Below are 18,206 nucleotides of genomic sequence, written 5' to 3' on the forward strand. Positions count from 1 at the left end.
CATCATTTTCCTAATGATGTGATCCCATTATCAATGACATCCAATGTCCATGGTTAGGAAATCGTAACCATCTATTGATCAACGAGCTAGTCAACTAGAGGCTTACTAGGGACATGGTGTTGTCTATGTATCCACACATGTATCTGAGTTTCCTATCAATACAATTATAGCATGAACAATAGACAATTATCATGAACAAGGAAATACAATAATAACCATTTTATTATTGCCTCTAGGGCATATTTCCCACAGTCTCCCACTTGCACTAGAGTCAATAATCTAGTTCACATCACTATGTGATTGCAATGAATCCAACACCCATGGGGTTTGTTCATATCTTGCTTGTGAGAGAGGTTTATTAGTCAATGAGTCTGAACCTTTCAGATCCATGTGTGCTTTACAAATATCTATGTCATCTTGTAGATGCAGCTACCACGCGCTACTTGGAGCTATTCCAAATAACGGTTCTACTATACGAATCCGGTTTACTACTCAGAGTCATCCGGATTAGTGTCAAAGTTTGCATCGACGTAACCCTTTACGACGAACTCTTTTACCACCTCCATAATCGATAAAATTCCTTAGTCCACTAGTTACTAAGGATAAGTTCGACCGCTGTCGTGTGATCCATTCCTGGATCACTCTTGTACCCCTTGACTGACTCATGGCAAGGCACACTTCAGGTGCGGTACACAGCATAGCATACTGTAGAGCCTATGTCTAAAGCATAGGGGACGACCTTTGTCCTTTCTCTCTCTTCTACCGTGGCCAGGTCTTGAGTCTTACTCAATATTCACACCTTGTAACACAGCTAAGAACTCCTTATTTGCTGATCTATTTTGAACTCCTTCAAAATCTTGTCACGGTATGTATTCATTCAAAAGTACTATTAAGTGTTTTTGATCTATCCTTATAGATCTTGATGCTCAATGTTCAAGTAGCTTAATCCAGGTTTTCCATTGAAAAACACTTTTCAAATAACCCTATATGCTTTCCAGAAACTCTACATCATTTCTGATCAACAATAGTCAACAACATATACTCATCAGAAATTCTATAGTGCTCCCACTCACTTCTTTGGAAATACAAGTTTCTCATAAACTTTGTATAAACCCAAAATCTTTGATCATCTCATCAAAGTGTACATTCCAACTCCGAGATGCTTACTCTAGTCCTTAGAAGGATTGCTCGAGCTTTGCATACTTGTCAGCATCTTTCAGGATTGACAAAACCTTCTGGTTGTATCACATACAACCTTTCCTCAAGGAAAATGTCGAGGAAACAATGTTTTTTACATCCTATCTGCAAGATTTCATAAATAATGCAGTAACTGCTAACATAATTCCAACAGACTCTTAGCATCGCTACGAGTGAGAAAGTCTCATCGTAGTCAACTCCTTGAACTTGTCGGGAAACATCTTAACGACAAGTCGAGCTTTCTTAATGGTGACACTTACCATCATTGTCTATCTTCCTTTTAAAATCCATCTGCACCCAACAGCCTTACGACCATCAAGTGGTTCTTTCAAAGTCTATACTTTCTTTTATACATGGATCCTCTCTCGGATTTTATGGCCTCGAGCCATTCATCGGAATCCGAGCCCACCATCGCTTCTCCATAGCTCGTAGGTTCATTGTTGTCTAGCAACATGACTTCCAAGACAGGATTACGTACCACTCTGAAGTAGTACACATCCATGTCGACCTATGAGGTTTGGTAGTGACTTGATCCGAAGTTTCATGATTACTATCATAAGCTTCCACTTCAATTGGTGTAGGTGCCACAGGAACAACTTCCTGTGCCCTGCTACACACTAGTTGAAGTGATAGTTCAATAACCTCATCAAGTCTCCACCATCCTCCCACTCAATTCTTTTGAGAGAAACTTTTCCTCGAGAAAGGACCCGTTTCTAGAAACAATCACTTTTGCTTCCGTATCTGAAATAGGAGGTACACCCAACTATTTTGGGGTATTCTATGAAGATGCATTTATCCGCTTTGGGTTCGAGCTTATCAGCCTAAAACTTTTTCACATAAGCGTCACAGCCCCAAACTTTTAAGAAATGACAGCTTAGGTTTTTTCTAAACCATAGTTCATACGATGTCGTCTCAAACGGAATTGTGTGGTGCCCTATTTAAAGTGAATGTGGTTGTCTCTAATGCCTAACCCATAAACGATAGTGGTAATTCGATAAGAGACATCATAGTATGCACCATATCCAATAGGGTGTAGTTACGATGTTCAGACACACCATCACACTATGGTGTTCCAGGCGGTATTGGTTGTGAAACAATTTCCACAATGTCTTAATTATGTGCCAAACTCGTATCTCAGATATTCATCTCTATGATCATATCATAGACATTTCATCATCTTGTCACGACGATCTTTAACTTCACTCTGAAATTACTTGAACCTTTCAATAATTCAGACTTGTGTTTCATCAAGTAAATATACTTAGCATCTACTCAAATCATCTGTGAAGTAAGAACATAACGATATCCACTGCGTGCCTCAGCACTCATTGGACTGCACACATCAAAATGTATTACTTCCAACAAGTTGCTTTCTTGTTCCATCTTACTGAAAACGAGGCCTTTCAGTCATCTTGCCCATGTGGTATGATTTGCATGTCTTAAGTGATTCAAAATCAAGTGGGTCCAAACGATCCATCTGCATGGAGTTTCTTCATGCATATCTACCAATAGACATGGTTCGCATGTCTCAATCTTTTCAAAAAACGAGTGAGTCCGAAGATCCATCAACATGGAGCTTCTTCATGCGTTTTATACCAACATGACTCAAATGGCAGTGCCACAAGTATGTGGTACTATCATTACTATCTTATATCTTTTGACATGAACATGTGTATCACTACGATCGAGATTCAATAAACCATTCATTTTAGGTGCAAGACCATTGAAGGTATTATTCAAATAAACAGAGTAACCATTATTCTCCTTAAATGAATAACCGTATTGCGATAAACATAATCCAATCATGTCTATGCTCAACGCAAACACCAAATAACAATCATTTAGGTTTAACATCAATCTCGATGGTAGAGGGAGCATGCGATGCTTGATCACATCAACCTTGGAAACACTTCCAACACATATTGTCATCTCACCTTTAGCTAGTCTCCGTTTATTCTGTAGCCTTTTATTTCGAGTTACTAACACTTAGCAACCGAACCGGTATTTTAATACCCTGGTGCTACTAGGAGTACTAGTAAAGTGCACATTAATATAACGTATATCCAAAATACTTCTGTCGACCTTGCCAGCCTTCTCATCTACCAAGTATCTAGGGTAGTTCTGCTTCAGTGATCGTTCCCCTCATTACAGAAGCACTTAGTCTCAGGTTTGGTTCAACCTTGGGTTTCTTCACTAGAGCAGCAACTGATTTGCTGTCTCATGAAGTATCCCTTCTTTTCCCTTGCCCTTCTTGAAACTAGTGGTTTTACTAACCATCAACAATTGATGCTCCTACTTGATTTCTATTTTCACGGTGTCAAACATCGCGAATTGCTCAAGGATCATCATGTCTATCCCTGATATGTTATAGTTCATCACGAAGCTCCAATAGCTTGGTGGCAATGACTATGGAGAATCATCACTATCTCATCTGGAAGATTAACTCCCACTCGATTCAAGCCATTGTAGTACTCATACAATCTGAGCACATGCTCAACGATTGAGATTTTCTCCTTAGTTTGCAGGCTTAGGAAACTTGTCAGAGGTCTCATACCTCTTGACGTGGGCACTAGCCTAAAATCCCAATTTCAGTCCTTGGAACATCTCATATGTTCTGCGATGTTTCAAAAACGTCTTTGGTTCCTCAATTCTAAACCATTTAGCATTACACACTGAACTATCATGTAGTCATCAAAATGCGTATGTCAGATGTTCGCAACATCCACAACCGACACTCGAGGTTCAGCTCACTGAGCGGTGCATTAAGGACATAATCCTTCTGCGTAGCAATGAGGACAATCCTCAGTTTACGGACCTAGTCCGCATAATTGCTACTATCAACTTTCAACTAAATTTTCTCTAGGAACATATCTAAAACAGTAGAACTAAAGCATAAGCTACGACATAATTTGTAAAGTCCTTTTGACTATGTTCATGATAATTAAGTTCATATGATAATTTAATGAACTCCCACTCAGATAGACATCCCTCTAGTCATCTAAGTGATACATGATCCGAGTCAACTAGGCCGTGTCCGATCATCACGTGATACGGACTAGTCATCATCGGTGAACATCTTCATGTTGATCGTATCTTCTATACGACTCATGCTCGACCTTTCGGTCTTCCGTGTTCCGAGGCCATGTCTGTACATGCTAGGCTCGTCAAGTCAACCTAAGTGTATTGCGTGTGTAAATCTGGCTTACACCCGTTGTATTCGAACATTAGAATCTATCACACCCGATCATCACGTGGTGCTTCGAAACAACGAACCTTCGCAATGGTGCATAGTTAGGGGGAACACTTTCTTGAAATTATTACGAGGGATCATCTTATTTAAGCTACCGTCGTTCTAAGCAAATAAGATGCAAAACAAGATAAACATCATATGCAATCAAATAGTGACATGATATGGCCAATATCATTTGCTCCTTTTGATCTCCATCTTCGGGGCTTCATGATCATCATTGTCACCGGCATGACACCATGATCTCCATCATCATGATCTCCATCATCGTGTCTTCTTGAAGTTGTCTCGTCATCTATTACTTCTACTACTATGGCTAACGCTTTAGCAATAAAGTAAAGTAATTACATGACGTTTATGTTGACACGCAGGTCATAAATAAATAAAGACAACTCCTATGGCTCCTGCCGGTTGTCATACTCATCGACATGCAAGTCGTGATTCCTATTACAAGAGCATGATCAATCTCATACATCACATATATCATTCATCACATCCTTTTGGCCATATCACATCACAAAGCAAACCCTGCAAAAACAAGTTAGACGTCCTCTAATTGTTGTTGCAAGTTTTTACGTGGCTGCTATAGGTTTCTAGCAAGAACGTTTCTTACCTACGCCAAAACCACAACGTGATATGCCAATTTCTATTTACCCTTCATAAGGACCCTTTTCATCGAATCCGATCCGACTAAAGTGGGAGAGACAGACACCCGCTAGCCACCTTATGCAACTAGTGCATGTCAATCGGTGGAACCAGTCTCACGTAAGCGTACGTGTAAGGTTGATCCGGGCCGCTTCATCCCACGATGCCGCCGAATCAAGATAAGACTAGTAACGGCAAGCAAATTGACAATATCGACGCCCACAACTGCTTTGTGTTCTACTCGTGCATAGAAACTACGCATAGACCTAGCTCATGATGCCACTGTTGGGAACGTAGCAGAATTTTAAAATTTTCTATGCATCACCAAGATCAATCTATGGAGTCATCTAGCAACAAGGGAGAGAGGAGTGCATCTACATACCCTTGTAGATCGCGCGTGGAAGCGTTCAAGAGAACGGGGTTGATGGAGTCGTACTCGTCGTGATCCAAATCACCGATGACCTAGCGCCAAACGGACGGCACCTCTGCGTTCAACACACGTACGGTTGGGAATACGTCTCCTCCAACTTGATCCAGCAAGGGGGGAGGAGAGGTTGATGAATATCCAGCAGCACGACGGCGTGGTGGTGGAAGCAACGGTGATCTCGGCAGGGCTTTGCCAAGCTCAGAGAGAGGGAGGAGTGTCACGGGAGGGAGAGAGAGGCGCCAGGGGCTCGGGTGCGTCTGCCCTCCCTCACCCCATTATATATAGGACCCCTAGGGGGCGCCGGCCCTAGGAGATTGAATCTCCAAGGGGGCGGCGGCCAAGGGGGGTGGAGTGCCCCCCAAGCCAAGTGGGGCGCCCCCCACCCCTAGGGTTTCCAACCCTAGGCGCAGGGGGAGGCCCATGAGGGGCGCACCAGCCCACTAGGGGCTGGTTCCCCTCCCACTTTAGCCCATGGGGCCCTCCGGGATAGGTGGCCCCACCCGGTGGACCCCCGGGACCCTTCCGGTGGTCCCGGTACAATACTGATTACCCCCGAAACCTTCCTGATGGCTGAAACTTAACTTCCTATATATAAATCTTTACCTCCGAACCATTCTGGAACTCCTCGTGATGTCCGGGATCTCATCCGGGACTCCGAACAACTTTCGGGTTACCGTATACTAATATCTCAACAACCCTAGCGTCACTGAACCTTAAGTGTGTAGACCCTACAGGTTCTGGAGACACGCAGACATGACCGAGACGACTCTCCGGTCAATAACCAACAGCGGGATCTAGATACCCATGTTGGCTCCCACATGCTCCTCGATGATCTCATCGGATGGACCACGATGTCGAGGATTCAATCAATCTTGTATACAATTCCCTTTGTCAATCGGTACGTTACTTGCCCGAGACTCGATCGTCGGTATCCCAATACCTCGTTCAATCTCGTTACCGGCAAGTCACTTTACTCGTACCGTAATGCGTGATCCCGTGATCAACCACTTGGTCACATTGAGCTCATTATGATGATGCATTACCGAGTGGGCCCAGAGATACCTCTCCGTCATACGGAGTGACAAATCCCAGTCTCGATTCGTGCCAACCCAACAGACACTTTCGGAGATACCTGCAGTGTACCTTTATAGTCACCTAGTTACGTTGTGACGTTTGGCACGCCCAAAGAATTACCGAGTAGGCCCAGAGATACCTCTTCTACTACTATGGCTAATGGTTTAGCAATAAAGTAAAGTAATTACATGACGTTTATGTTGACACGCAGGTCATAAATAAATTAAGACAACTTCTATGGCTCCTGCCGGTTGTCATACTCATCGACATGCAAGTCGTGATTCCTATTACAAGAGCATGATCAATCTCATACATCACATATATCATTCATCACATCCTTTTGGCCATATCACATCACAAAGCAAACCCTGCAAAAACAAGTTAGACGTCCTCTAATTGTTGTTGCATGTTTTACGTGGCTGCTATGGTTTCTAGCAAGAACGTTTCTTACCTACGCAAAACCACAACGGTGATATGCCAATTTCTATTTACCCTTCATAAGGACCCTTTTCATCGAATCCGATCCGACTAAAGTGGGAGAGATAGACACCCGCCAGCCACCTTATGCATCAAGTGCATGTCAGTCGGTGGAACCAGTCTCACATAAGTGTACGTGTAAGGTCGGTCCGGGCCGCTTCATCCCACAATGCCGCCGAATCAAGATAAGACTAGTAACGACAAGCAAATTGAACAAATCATCACCCACAACTACTTTGTGTTCTACTCGTGCATAGAATATACGCATAGACCTAGCTCACGATGCCACTGTTGGGGATCGTAGCAGAAATTTAAAATTTTCTACGCATCACCAAGATCAATCTATGGAGTAATCTAGCAACGAGGGGAAGGGGAGTGCATCTTCATACCCTTGAAGATCGCTAAGCGGAAGCGTTACAAGAATGCGATTGGTGGAGTCATACACGCAGCGATTCAGATCGCGGTCGATTCCGATCTAAGCGCCGAACAACGGCGCCTCCGCGTTCAACACATGTACAGCCCGGTGACGTCTTCCGCGCCTTGATCCAGCAAGGAGAGAGGGAGAGGTTGGGGAAGACTCCGTCCAGCAGAAGCACGACGGCGTGGTGATGATGGAGGAGTGCGGGACTCCAGTAGGGCTTCGCCAAGCACTACGAGAGACGAGGAGGGAGAGAGGTAGGGCTGCGCCAAGAGGGAGATCAAATCATGTGTTTGGCAGCCCGCAATACCTCAAGTATATAGAGGGGGAGGGGAGGGGCTGCGCCCCCATCTAGGGTTCCATCCCTAGGGGTGGCGGCAGCCCCCAAAACCCATCTAGGGTGCGGCCAAGGGGGGAAGAGAGGGGGGCGCCCTAGGGTGGGCCTTAAGGCCCATCTGGACCTAGGGTTTTCCCCCTTCCCACTCTCCACGCGCCTTCGGCCTAGGTGGGGGGGGGGGGGCGCACCAGCCCACCTGGGGCTGGCCCCCTCCCACACTTGGCCCACGCAGCCTTCTGGGGCTGGTGGCCTCACCTGGTGGACCCCCGGGACCCTCCCGGTGGTCCCGGTACGTTACCGATAGCACCCAAAACTTTTTCGGTGACCAAAACGGCACTTCCCATATATAAATATTTACCTCCGGACCATTTCGGAACTCCTCGTGACGTCTGGGATCTCATCCGGGACTCCAAACAACATTCGGTAACCGCGTACATACTTTTCCTATAACCCTAGCGTCATCGAACCTTAAGTGCGTAGACCCTACGGGCTCGGGAATAATGCAGACATGACCGAGACATCTCTCTGGTCAATAAGCAACAACGGGATCTGGATACGCATGTTGGCTCCCACATGTTCCACGATGATCTCATCGGATGAACCACGATGTCAAGGATTCAGTCAATCTCGTATACAATTTCCTTTGTCTACCGGTATAGTACTTGCACGAGATTCGATCGTCGGTATCCCGATACCTTGTTCAATCTCGTTACGGGCAAGTCTCTTTACTCGTTGCGTAACACATCATCTCGTGATCAACTCCTTGGTCACATTGTGCACATTATGATGATGTCCTACCGAGTGGGCCCAGAGATACCTCTCCGTTTACACGGAGTGACAAATCCCAGTCTCGATTCGTGCCAACCCAACAGACACTTTCGGAGATACCCGTAGTGCACCTTTATAGCCACCCAGTTACGTTATGGCGTTTGGTACACCCAAAGCATTCCTACGGTATCCGGGAGTTGCACAATCTCATGGTCTAAGGAAACGATACTTGACATTAGAAAAGCTTTAGCAAACGAACTATACGATCTTGTGCTAGGCTTAGGATTGGGTCTTGTCCATCACATCATTCTCCTAATGATGTGATCCCGTTATCAATGACATCCAATGTCCATGGTTAGGAAACCGTAACCATCTATTGATCAACGAGCTAGTCAACTAGAGGCTTACTAGGGACATGGTGTTGTCTATGTATCCACATATGTATCTGAGTTTCCTATCAATACAATTATAGCATGAACAATAGACAATTATCATAAACAAGGAAATACAATAATAACCATTTTATTATTGCCTCTAGGGCATATTTCCAACAGGAGACGGCTGGGTATGCAGCCTCCAATACCTATGATAGAACTTGTAAGCTATTATTTTACAAGTATAATCTTTGTCCTCTTCCTTTTACATGTCCACCATATTTGCATTGGAGACTTTTTCTAGTTTGGAGAGTCTAGTCTGGACAAGCAGAAGAATGGTGAATGATGTCGTTGGAGATGGCCTAATGCCAGTCGACATATTTTTTCTGTTGAAATGATTCTCTACAGCCGACCGGCTACAATTTCAGCTGGTCGGGGCCATGTAGCGCTCAGGTCATCTACCTTATCCAGCCGCACGGGCTCCTACTCCACTTGTTTTCTCCACCTTAGCAATGATATATTCTCTCTTCTCTTTCTTCCCAACTCCACCCGAGCAAGCTCATGGCATCGCCGTGAGCTCTTCCAAACACCACCGGCATCTCATTGGCCATGACTGCAAACTCCTTTGTCCACCTCCCGCCATTGGCTCTGATTGATCAGATACCACTAGTACAACCGTGTGTCACAGATGTTGGGACCGTTTGAAGTCGGAGTTGGAAGCAGTAGATGTGGTTTTTGCCAGTGGTGGAGCTTCAAGCCCATTGCTGGACGGGCTAAAAACAAGGAAACAACCTATCGAACGGTGTTCCAAGGCCTAGGAGTAAAACAAAGTGCACAAATTTCAAAATGTTGGGCGGGCCATGGCCCATTCGGCCTTGTCGTATCTCCCCTGGTGGTTTTTACAAACCAAGAGCGGAGGTGGAAGTGGAACCAACAAATGAGTTTGCTGGAACGGACTGAAAGCAGAGCTGGAACCAGCAACTGCTTTTGCTGCAATGGTTGGAGTGTTTTGGAGGTGGCGACGGGCTGAAATCCTGATTTGTTGCAACCGGCAACCACAAAAGCTACTACTGATGAGTTCTTTTTGCTACCCGTGCGGCGAGGGCCGTCGGCGGGGGTGGCGTTGGAGGTATGACGGTTGCAACGACGTTCGACATGACCGCCAAACGAGGCAAGGCGTGCTGCTACGGGGGATGCGTCAAGGTGTCTCGTAGGCGATGAAGAGTGGCGGCAGTGGTGCCACAACTAGCGATGAGACCGGCTGCGAGGGGTAGGGTCGCTGTGAAGGAGGCGGCGTCGCTGTGCGGAAGGTACGTGGCTGTATTTACAGGAGGAAGACAATTGTAGAAGGAAGACGGCCCTGAGGGAGGGATCTAATCATGTGGCCAATAAGACATAGATCGAACGGTCGGGAGACTGCCGGTCGAAATTTTGGCCGGTCGACCGGCGCCGAGCGCGCTGGCCCTAAAATAACTTAGAAAATTCGACGACACTTTTTTTAGAATCGAAGAAGCACTTGCCGAACTTTAACGCCGGCTTTGCTGAAAACTCCGTATAACAAACCAGAAAGATGCACCCGTCATCCTTGCCGAGCTTAAAATAGCTACTCCCAGTAGTTGTACACAAGCGGCCACCCCTTGCCGCGGCGATGGCAAGCCACCAGCTACGCCTCTTCCAGCTGCTGCTGCTGCTGCTGCTCTCGTCGGCTTCCCACGCCCGGGACACCATCTCGCCAGGCCAGCCGCTCAGGGGCAACGACACGCTGGTCTCGCCCGGCGCCGGCAGCTACGTGCTCGGCTTCTTCACGCCGCCGGGCTCCAACAACACCTACATCGGGCTGTGGTACGCCAAGGTCCCCGTCCGCACCGTCGTCTGGGTCGCCAACCGCGCCGACCCCGTCCCGGGCCCCGTGGAGCGCAACGCGCGCGCGACCCTGTCCGTCTCCGCCGACGGCACGCTCTCCGTCGCCGACGCCAGCTCCACCGTCGTCTGGTCGGCCCCCCCGGCGCCGGGCGCGGGCGCCGGGAGGTGCACGGCGCGGCTGCTGGACATCGGGAACCTCGTGGTCTCCGACGCGAGCGGCGCCGTGGCGTGGCAGGGGTTCGACCACCCCACCGACACCCTGATTCCGGGGATGCGGGTGGGGATGGACTTCCGCACCGGCGCCAACATGACGCTGACGGCGTGGACGAGCCCCTCCGACCCGTCCCCGGGGCCGGTGGTGGCTGTGATGGACACCACCGGCGACCCGGAGGTGTTCATCTGGAACGGGGCGGAGAAGGTGTGGCGGTCGGGGCCCTGGGACGGGCTCCAGTTCACCGGCGTCCCGGACACGGCCACCTACATGGGCTTCAACTTCAGCTTCGTCAACAGCGCCAAGGAGGTGAGCTACAGCTTCCAGGTGGCCAACTCGAGCATCGTCTCCCGGCTAGCGCTGAACAGCACGGGCGCCGCCGGCGGGCTGCTACAGCGGTGGACGTGGGTGTGGGCGGCCGGCGCGTGGAACATGTACTGGTACGCGCCCAAGGACCAGTGCGACGCCGTGAACCAGTGCGGGCCGAACGGGGTGTGCGACCCCAACAGCCTGCCGGTGTGCGAGTGCCTGCGCGGGTTCGCGCCGCGGTCGCCGGAGGCGTGGGCGCTGCGGGACAACCGGGGCGGGTGCGCGCGCGCGACGCCGCTCGACTGCGGCAACGGCACGGACGGGTTCGCGCTGATGGCGCACGCCAAGGTGCCGGACACGACGGCCGCCGTGGTGGACTACCGCGCGGGGCTCGCCGAGTGCGCGCAGCGGTGCCAGCGGAACTGCTCCTGCACGGCGTACGCCAACGCGAACCTGAGCGGCGCGCCGGGGCACCGCGGGTGCGTGATGTGGGGCGGCGCGCTGGAGGACCTCCGCGTGTTCCCCAACTTCGGCCAGGACCTCTACGTGCGCCTCGCCGCCGCCGACCTCGGTACGTGCCGGCCTACGTGTCTCCGTTCCGTTTGCACTCGTTTTTTTTCCTACAATTTTCTACTGTTATAAATTCGAATGGAATGTGGCATGTGATTACCCATGATGGTTCTTGGTAGGTGAAAATTTGTTCCATCCTATCCTTTGGTCCAAGCACAGATAGATTAATTAGATTGGAGGCAACTTTGGGCTGGCATCTGAAACTTTTTGTTTTGGGTTAATTATTAACTTAGGCATTTAGCTTTTGGCATGTGCAGAGTGCCGGCTTTAGTTTGTCCCGATCGAGCACCAGCTAGTGGGAAAATCAAAAATGTTAGAACTAGATCTTGCACAGCTGTTTAGTCAGTGAGGGGCCTTGCTGCACTGTTCTGTTTCGAGTGGAAGCCACTTTTTAGGAGGAATTAGGAAAGTAATTCAACGAATTGTTAACTTTGGGCATGGTCAAACTTATTCTCGAGCATAGTCATACCATAATGCGGTGCAACTGTCCTCTTATTATGAATGAACTTTGAGTACTACCACTCGGTTAGATGAGAGGTTGTGATCATCAAATCCTGAGAAATCTGCAAACAAAGCAACCATTACATATAGTATGTTGAGGCGTTGAGGGCATGGGCTAATATAAATCCTTGCTCGGCTCGAGGAAACGTAAGCTTGAAGACACCATACTGTTAGCGGGCGATGTAACTATCATTTGATTAATAAAGTAAGCCTTCCCGTCAAAAGAATAAAATTGTTGTGGCTTCTAAAGCTTTATTTAGGGGAGGAAAGTTGATGTTTTTTTGAAATTGGAGGAAAGATTATGCTATTTTTTGAAATTGGGGGAAAGTTGATGTTGATATACCCTAGAACCTTTTTCTTGATCTCTTTATTGGCTCTTGTCAATGTATCTTCCTTTGATTGGGTTTGTTAACAGTCCGGCAAGACGGCAGGAAGCGTGCACCTGAGCTGGACCGCGATAATGAGCATTTGTTCTGCGCGATCAGCAAGAGTGCGCTTTACAGAGAGAGCGCAAGCTGACAGCAGCAACCGGTAGTGTAATCAGTAATCGCCACTTATTAGAAAAATGAACAATCGAACACCACAAACATGATTCTAGAACAGCTTTGATGATGATGCCCACCCTGATGGATACCCCATGTCGATCCCATGGATCTTCATTCAGAAGCGACAAATGAGGTACATCTGTACTGTGTGAGCTAGGCGGCTCCCGTTTTGCAAGGGGTACAGACGTACAGTTGATGAGAAGAGAATCTCCATCGTCCACCCTATACATGTGGATAAATTTTAAGCTCGGCCACCTGAATGCGATTAGGCCCGGAACGCGTACAAAGTACAGTGGTATCCTGGCGCTGTGGCTTTCAGATCATCTCCCTGATGTAGACCCGACGGTCCGCTCCAACGGTTTGCCAATGCAGCAGTTGAGTCGAGTCCACCCCAAGCAAGCAGCCGGAGACCTCCGGCTAGCTCCAGGGAAGAGGAAGACGGCTTGGGTGGCGGCAGCGCAATCATGCATGCGCTCCTCCCTGCACCACCACACAGTGCACACCTGAAAAACATAGCCACATGGGAGGGAGACCAGTGAAATTGACCTGACAGATTAGCAGCAGTTCCGCACGTCGGCCTCGCTTTTTTCAGCGTCGGCCCTGCTCTGCTAGTGGTGAAGCGAGGAGCATCCAGGCCAAATTTAGGTGTCTCCGTTGGGCCGAGTATGTATTTGGTGATGCTGCCTGTCTATGTCTAGTCCAGATGCCGTGAGGAATCGCAGGACGTCGCGACGGATGATGACGCCCGACCAGTGTCCCAGTCCACGCATTTTTTTCCTTAATATGGTAGGTGTGGGGGGTGCGTTTTCCACGTGTGGTTGACGCGTGTGAGGCATAAGGTAGGTGTGTATGCCCGATGAATGATGATGCATCACCGAAAGTAAGGGAGGAAGGAGGCCATGCCACTCTGTCTGTCTGTCTGTCTGTCTGACATTAGATTCAGTTGCCAAGGACCCAAACAGTTGGCAAAATTGCGTATACACTGCATGTTTACACCGACAGAGGGGGGAAAACACCTAGCAATTTACTGTTATTTTTTAGTGGATCTTATTAAGGGCCTACACACCGGCAAGGGTGTTGTCACTGTTTTGTAGCAGCAGTATCATATCCTGTTAGGTAACGATCAAGACACCCCCAGAAAAAGAATTACAGTAACATACCTGGACTCAGCTGCAATGCTTGCAAGCTGTGACTGGACCATCCTCTTGGTCAAGTATTTCTGTTGGACAACAAGGACAAATGTTGGATCGACAGACCGGCCTTTACTTCGCTAGTTACTTTGCACATGCAGCATTGCTAGCCATGGAGCCCCTTGCTTTATGTTGTGTTCGGAGTCCCACCGAACAGGACCCCGGACCCGAGAGGCTTAAAAACCTGGTAGGGCTTGCCCACCTACCAGCATTTGACATACGGGATCCAGTGATCTGCAAGCAAGGGCTACATAACGCATTCAGAATGTTTTAAATGAACTAGCTAGCTAGTGTACTCTATGTGCAAAATACTACGCAACCAATGTCTCAAATACAAAAACATGTGTATTACATAATACTACAGTACAGAAGATCACACAATTAGGAAAAAAAATCAGAAAAGTGAACCAATGGCAGAGTTCACTAGATGCATTCAAGTGTTCATCCTATGTCTGTGTGTCGATATTCACATGCGAATATATCAACACAAGGTCGCAAATATGTTCTGTTCGCAATGTTCTCAGCAGATCTCCAAATGCTTACCATGTTCATCATCATACTAATATATGAGTGCTTACTACTGTATTGTGTACATTGACATCTAAGCTTTACGGAGACACAAATATAATGTTGTAGATAAGATACAGCCATGTCCATGATCAAACTAAATCGCGATTTTCTTGCACAGATGCACCTAGCAAGTCCGATAAGAAGGCGCACGTTATAATTGCAGTGGCTGTGAGCATCTGTGTACTGGCAGCTATTATAGCGCTTGCAGGGTTCTTCTGGTGGAGAAGAAAGAGGGCAAGAGCAAGACAATCAGGTAATTCCAAATGATCTATGTGGTTCTAACTTGCAGATAAGAAGAACATTGCCTCTCTTTAGTCGAAACATAAAGAACTTCTGGAAGAAAAACTGAGCTCTTATTTGCTGTTGTCATTTCTACTTATGATGTTTCAGTAGGAGCACCAAGTAAATGGAGTGGTGTTTTGCACAGCAGAACACTAACGAGTGAAGGAACCAGTCATGGGGCTGATCTGGATCTGCCAATATATGATCTGGAGACAATAGCAGAAGCCACACAAGGCTTCTCAACTGACAACAAGCTCGGTGAAGGTGGTTATGGGCCAGTATACAAGGTACTGAAGTTTTCAAACACAATTCATTAGTAGTTTTGAAGCATCGGGAAATCGGCACTTTAGATCTTGCAAAGAAGTATAACAATAAGATGACATTCTAGTTTTCCATGGTAGTATAGAACATTCTCACGCGTCGGATTGAAAATACTTTGTTCGAAACTACAGGGTACGCTTGAGGATGGACAAGAAATAGCCGTTAAAACACTTTCGCAAGCATCGACGCAGGGTCCTGATGAGTTCAAGAATGAGGTTATGCTGATAGCGAAACTCCAGCATCGGAATCTTGTTCGACTGATCGGCTGTTGCATCTGTGGACAAGAAAAGATACTCATATATGAGTACATGGCAAACAAGAGCCTGGACTTCTTCCTGTTTGGTATATGCACTTACTTAACCTCTGTGAGCATCAAAGTTCCCTGTCCTCCAAAGAACAGATACTAATTTACCTGTGTTATTATTATCAGACAAATCCAAGAGCATGCTTCTTGATTGGCAAACCCGGTATCGCATAATCGAGGGGATCGCCCGAGGTTTACTGTATCTTCACCAGGACTCAAGATACAGGATCGTCCACAGAGACCTCAAGACAAGCAACATTCTCCTGGATAAGGACATGACCCCTAAGATTTCAGACTTCGGCATGGCGAGGATATTCGGCGGCGATGACTCGGAGATCAATACGCTTCGAGTTGTCGGCACGTAGTAAGTTTCAACAAGCAATTCAATTAATTTGTTGCAGTGGCTACATGGCAACAAATGGATGATCCTTACATGGCTGGTTCCCTGTTGCAGTGGCTACATGGCTCCGGAGTACGCGATGGACGGGGTTTTCTCGGTGAAATCAGACGTGTTCAGCTTCGGCGTCATTGTGCTGGAGATCATCACTGGCATCAGAAACAGGGGCGTCTACAGCTACTCCAGCCACCTAAACCTTCTAGCACATGTAAGCCTGAACATGTAGCTCGTCAATATCTCACCACTATCTCTGAATCTCTGAATTTTAGAAAAATTTCTGAATCTCTGAATTCTTGTTGGCAGGCGTGGAGCCTGCTGAGCGAGGGGAAGAGCCTGGAGCTGGTGGACGAGACCCTGAAGGGGACGTTCGAGTCGGAGGAGGTGGTCAAGTGCCTCAAGGTGGGGCTGCTGTGCGTGCAGGAGAACCCGGACGACCGGCCGCTCATGTCGCAGGCGCTCACGATGCTGGCCGCCGCCGACGCCGCGTCGCTGGCGACCCCCAAGCAGCCCGGCTTCGCCGCGAGGCGGGCCGCGGCGACGGCGACGGCGACGGGCACGGAGGACACGTCGTCGAGCAGGGCCGACTGCAGCTTCGTGGACAGCATGACCATCACCATGATCGAGGGCCGGTAGAGACTGTCATGGTTTTGGTGATTTGCGTAGCCTAGCACTGAATATATATTTTTTTGGTGAAAGTTGAGATGTGTATTTGTGCAATTGTACAGCGAAAAGAAATCAATGGATGGGTGATGAGCGTTGAAGTTGTTCGTGAGACCTTGCCGACGGCGCCGTCGCCGCCGGCCATGGGAGGGGCGCGGAGAACACGGCGGCGGCCGCGGGTTCCGAAACCGGCGCCGGCGGGAGGAATATGCGTGCCGCGCGATGGCGCGCCACCTTTTTCTTTTGCGACGGAGGAGATTCCCGCTTTACTTTGGGCCAGAGCACGGAAGGCCGTGGCGCACGGCCCGGGCCTTCGGGAACATGTATGCTCCGCGGGTCCCATGAGATGCTCCTTTTTTTTGTACTAAGGGCGTAACATGAAAAGATGTCATTTGACTCTAAAAACAAAAAAGATGTGATAGGTGCTTTCCTTCCAATGTTGGTATTCTAAATTCTAGATGCTTTTCTTCTACTCGTGTTGATAATTACTTTTTGTTGGCTTTATTGAATTGATGTGAGCATCATGTCACTATATGATCATACCGGACAGACATCGATTTGATAAAATGGGCGACGTTACATAGCGGGAAATGTTTCCTCCCCAAACTCTTCTACTCTGGACCGTATAAACCGAAAAATATGATGACTCAAAGAAGTTCCCTAACTTTGTAATGCACCCATTATTTAGAACAACTACAAAGGTAAGATAAGATATGTAAGGACTCCAAATATTCGGATCAGCAGAAAAAGAAATGCAAAAATGTTTGCTCATGTCTCCAAAACCTATTGATAAGGAACACATTCAAATGTTTGGGATAATCAACCCTTCCACGTAATTGTTAACAAGGGAAATCTTAACTCGGGAGCGTCAGATATAATGCAGTTGCAAGCGAACGCCTTCTCTCCCGTTGGATTCGATTGCATGTATCTTGGCGCGGGATTTGAGCCACGCCAGATTTTTAAAGTAGGTCACTATATGATAAATGCCAGCAGTGGCTAGCGAGGCGCCGTCGCACCTAGGAGACCTTGGATCAAGTCTCGAGCTCCCCCTTTCTCACTAGATGGCATTCTGTAGAAACATTTAAAATGGTAGTTTATAATTGAACTATGTCACATGGCACTTTAAACATTCCCCCCTTTTATTGTTTCGTTTTTGTACATGGCATTTTCTACTCCCTCTATTCCTTTATATAAGGTGTATTATTTTTGGTACTGTGATCAAGGCACATAATTATAGAGATATTAAGATGAAATTACCCTTGGCAAATTTGTTGGTTAGTGGCAAGTAAATCAGTGAGTCTAGGAAAGTAAGAGATACATGCAATCGAAAGAGATATACTTTCCTTCTTTTACTACAAGTAGAGATACATGCAATCGGGAGAGAGATAATTTCCTTTTTATGAAGGGCTAAAAGGGGAATTACAAGGATTTCGAAGAAATGCATCTTACATTGTGGAGTTTTATCAAAAACGAAATACACCTTATAAAGAAACGGAGGGAGTATTTATTAAGAGATGGC

The 18,206-nt window shown here is 47.5% G+C and overlaps 1 protein-coding gene across 2 annotated transcripts; it reads left to right on the forward strand.

The window, feature by feature from the left end:
* The first annotated feature begins 10,530 nt into the window (after positions 1-10,530).
* LOC123061459 (receptor-like serine/threonine-protein kinase SD1-8) lies at positions 10,531-17,159 on the forward strand. 2 transcript variants are annotated; one of them, XM_044484590.1, is made up of 8 exons: positions 10,531-11,918; positions 14,842-14,976; positions 15,117-15,292; positions 15,458-15,668; positions 15,757-15,994; positions 16,085-16,235; positions 16,331-16,656; positions 16,753-17,159. In XM_044484590.1, exons 1-8 carry the CDS (start codon positions 10,613-10,615, stop codon positions 16,775-16,777), a joined length of 2,568 nt encoding a protein of 855 aa, XP_044340525.1. In that variant the 5' UTR covers positions 10,531-10,612; the 3' UTR covers positions 16,778-17,159. The 2 variants fall into 2 exon arrangements, with proteins under 2 accessions (XP_044340525.1, XP_044340520.1); XM_044484585.1 differs by having other exon boundaries at positions 10,532-11,918; positions 15,114-15,292.
* Positions 17,160-18,206: the final 1,047 nt, after the last annotated feature.

This window comes from Triticum aestivum, chromosome 1A, assembly GCF_018294505.1.
Source record: "Triticum aestivum cultivar Chinese Spring chromosome 1A, IWGSC CS RefSeq v2.1, whole genome shotgun sequence".
NCBI lineage: Eukaryota > Viridiplantae > Streptophyta > Magnoliopsida > Poales > Poaceae > Triticum > Triticum aestivum.

Excerpts from the sequence above, each read along its gene's own strand:
- LOC123061459 (XM_044484585.1), top strand. The coding sequence starts at position 10,613 with ATGGCAAGCCACCAGCTACGCCTCTTCCAGCTGCTGCTGCTGCTGCTG. Across the intron at positions 16,236-16,330 it reads ACCTAAACCTTCTAGCACAT|GCGTGGAGCCTGCTGAGCGA; the intron begins GTAAGCCTGAAC and ends TCTTGTTGGCAG. Across the intron at positions 16,657-16,752 it reads ATCACCATGATCGAGGGCCG|CGAAAAGAAATCAATGGATG; the intron begins GTAGAGACTGTC and ends GCAATTGTACAG.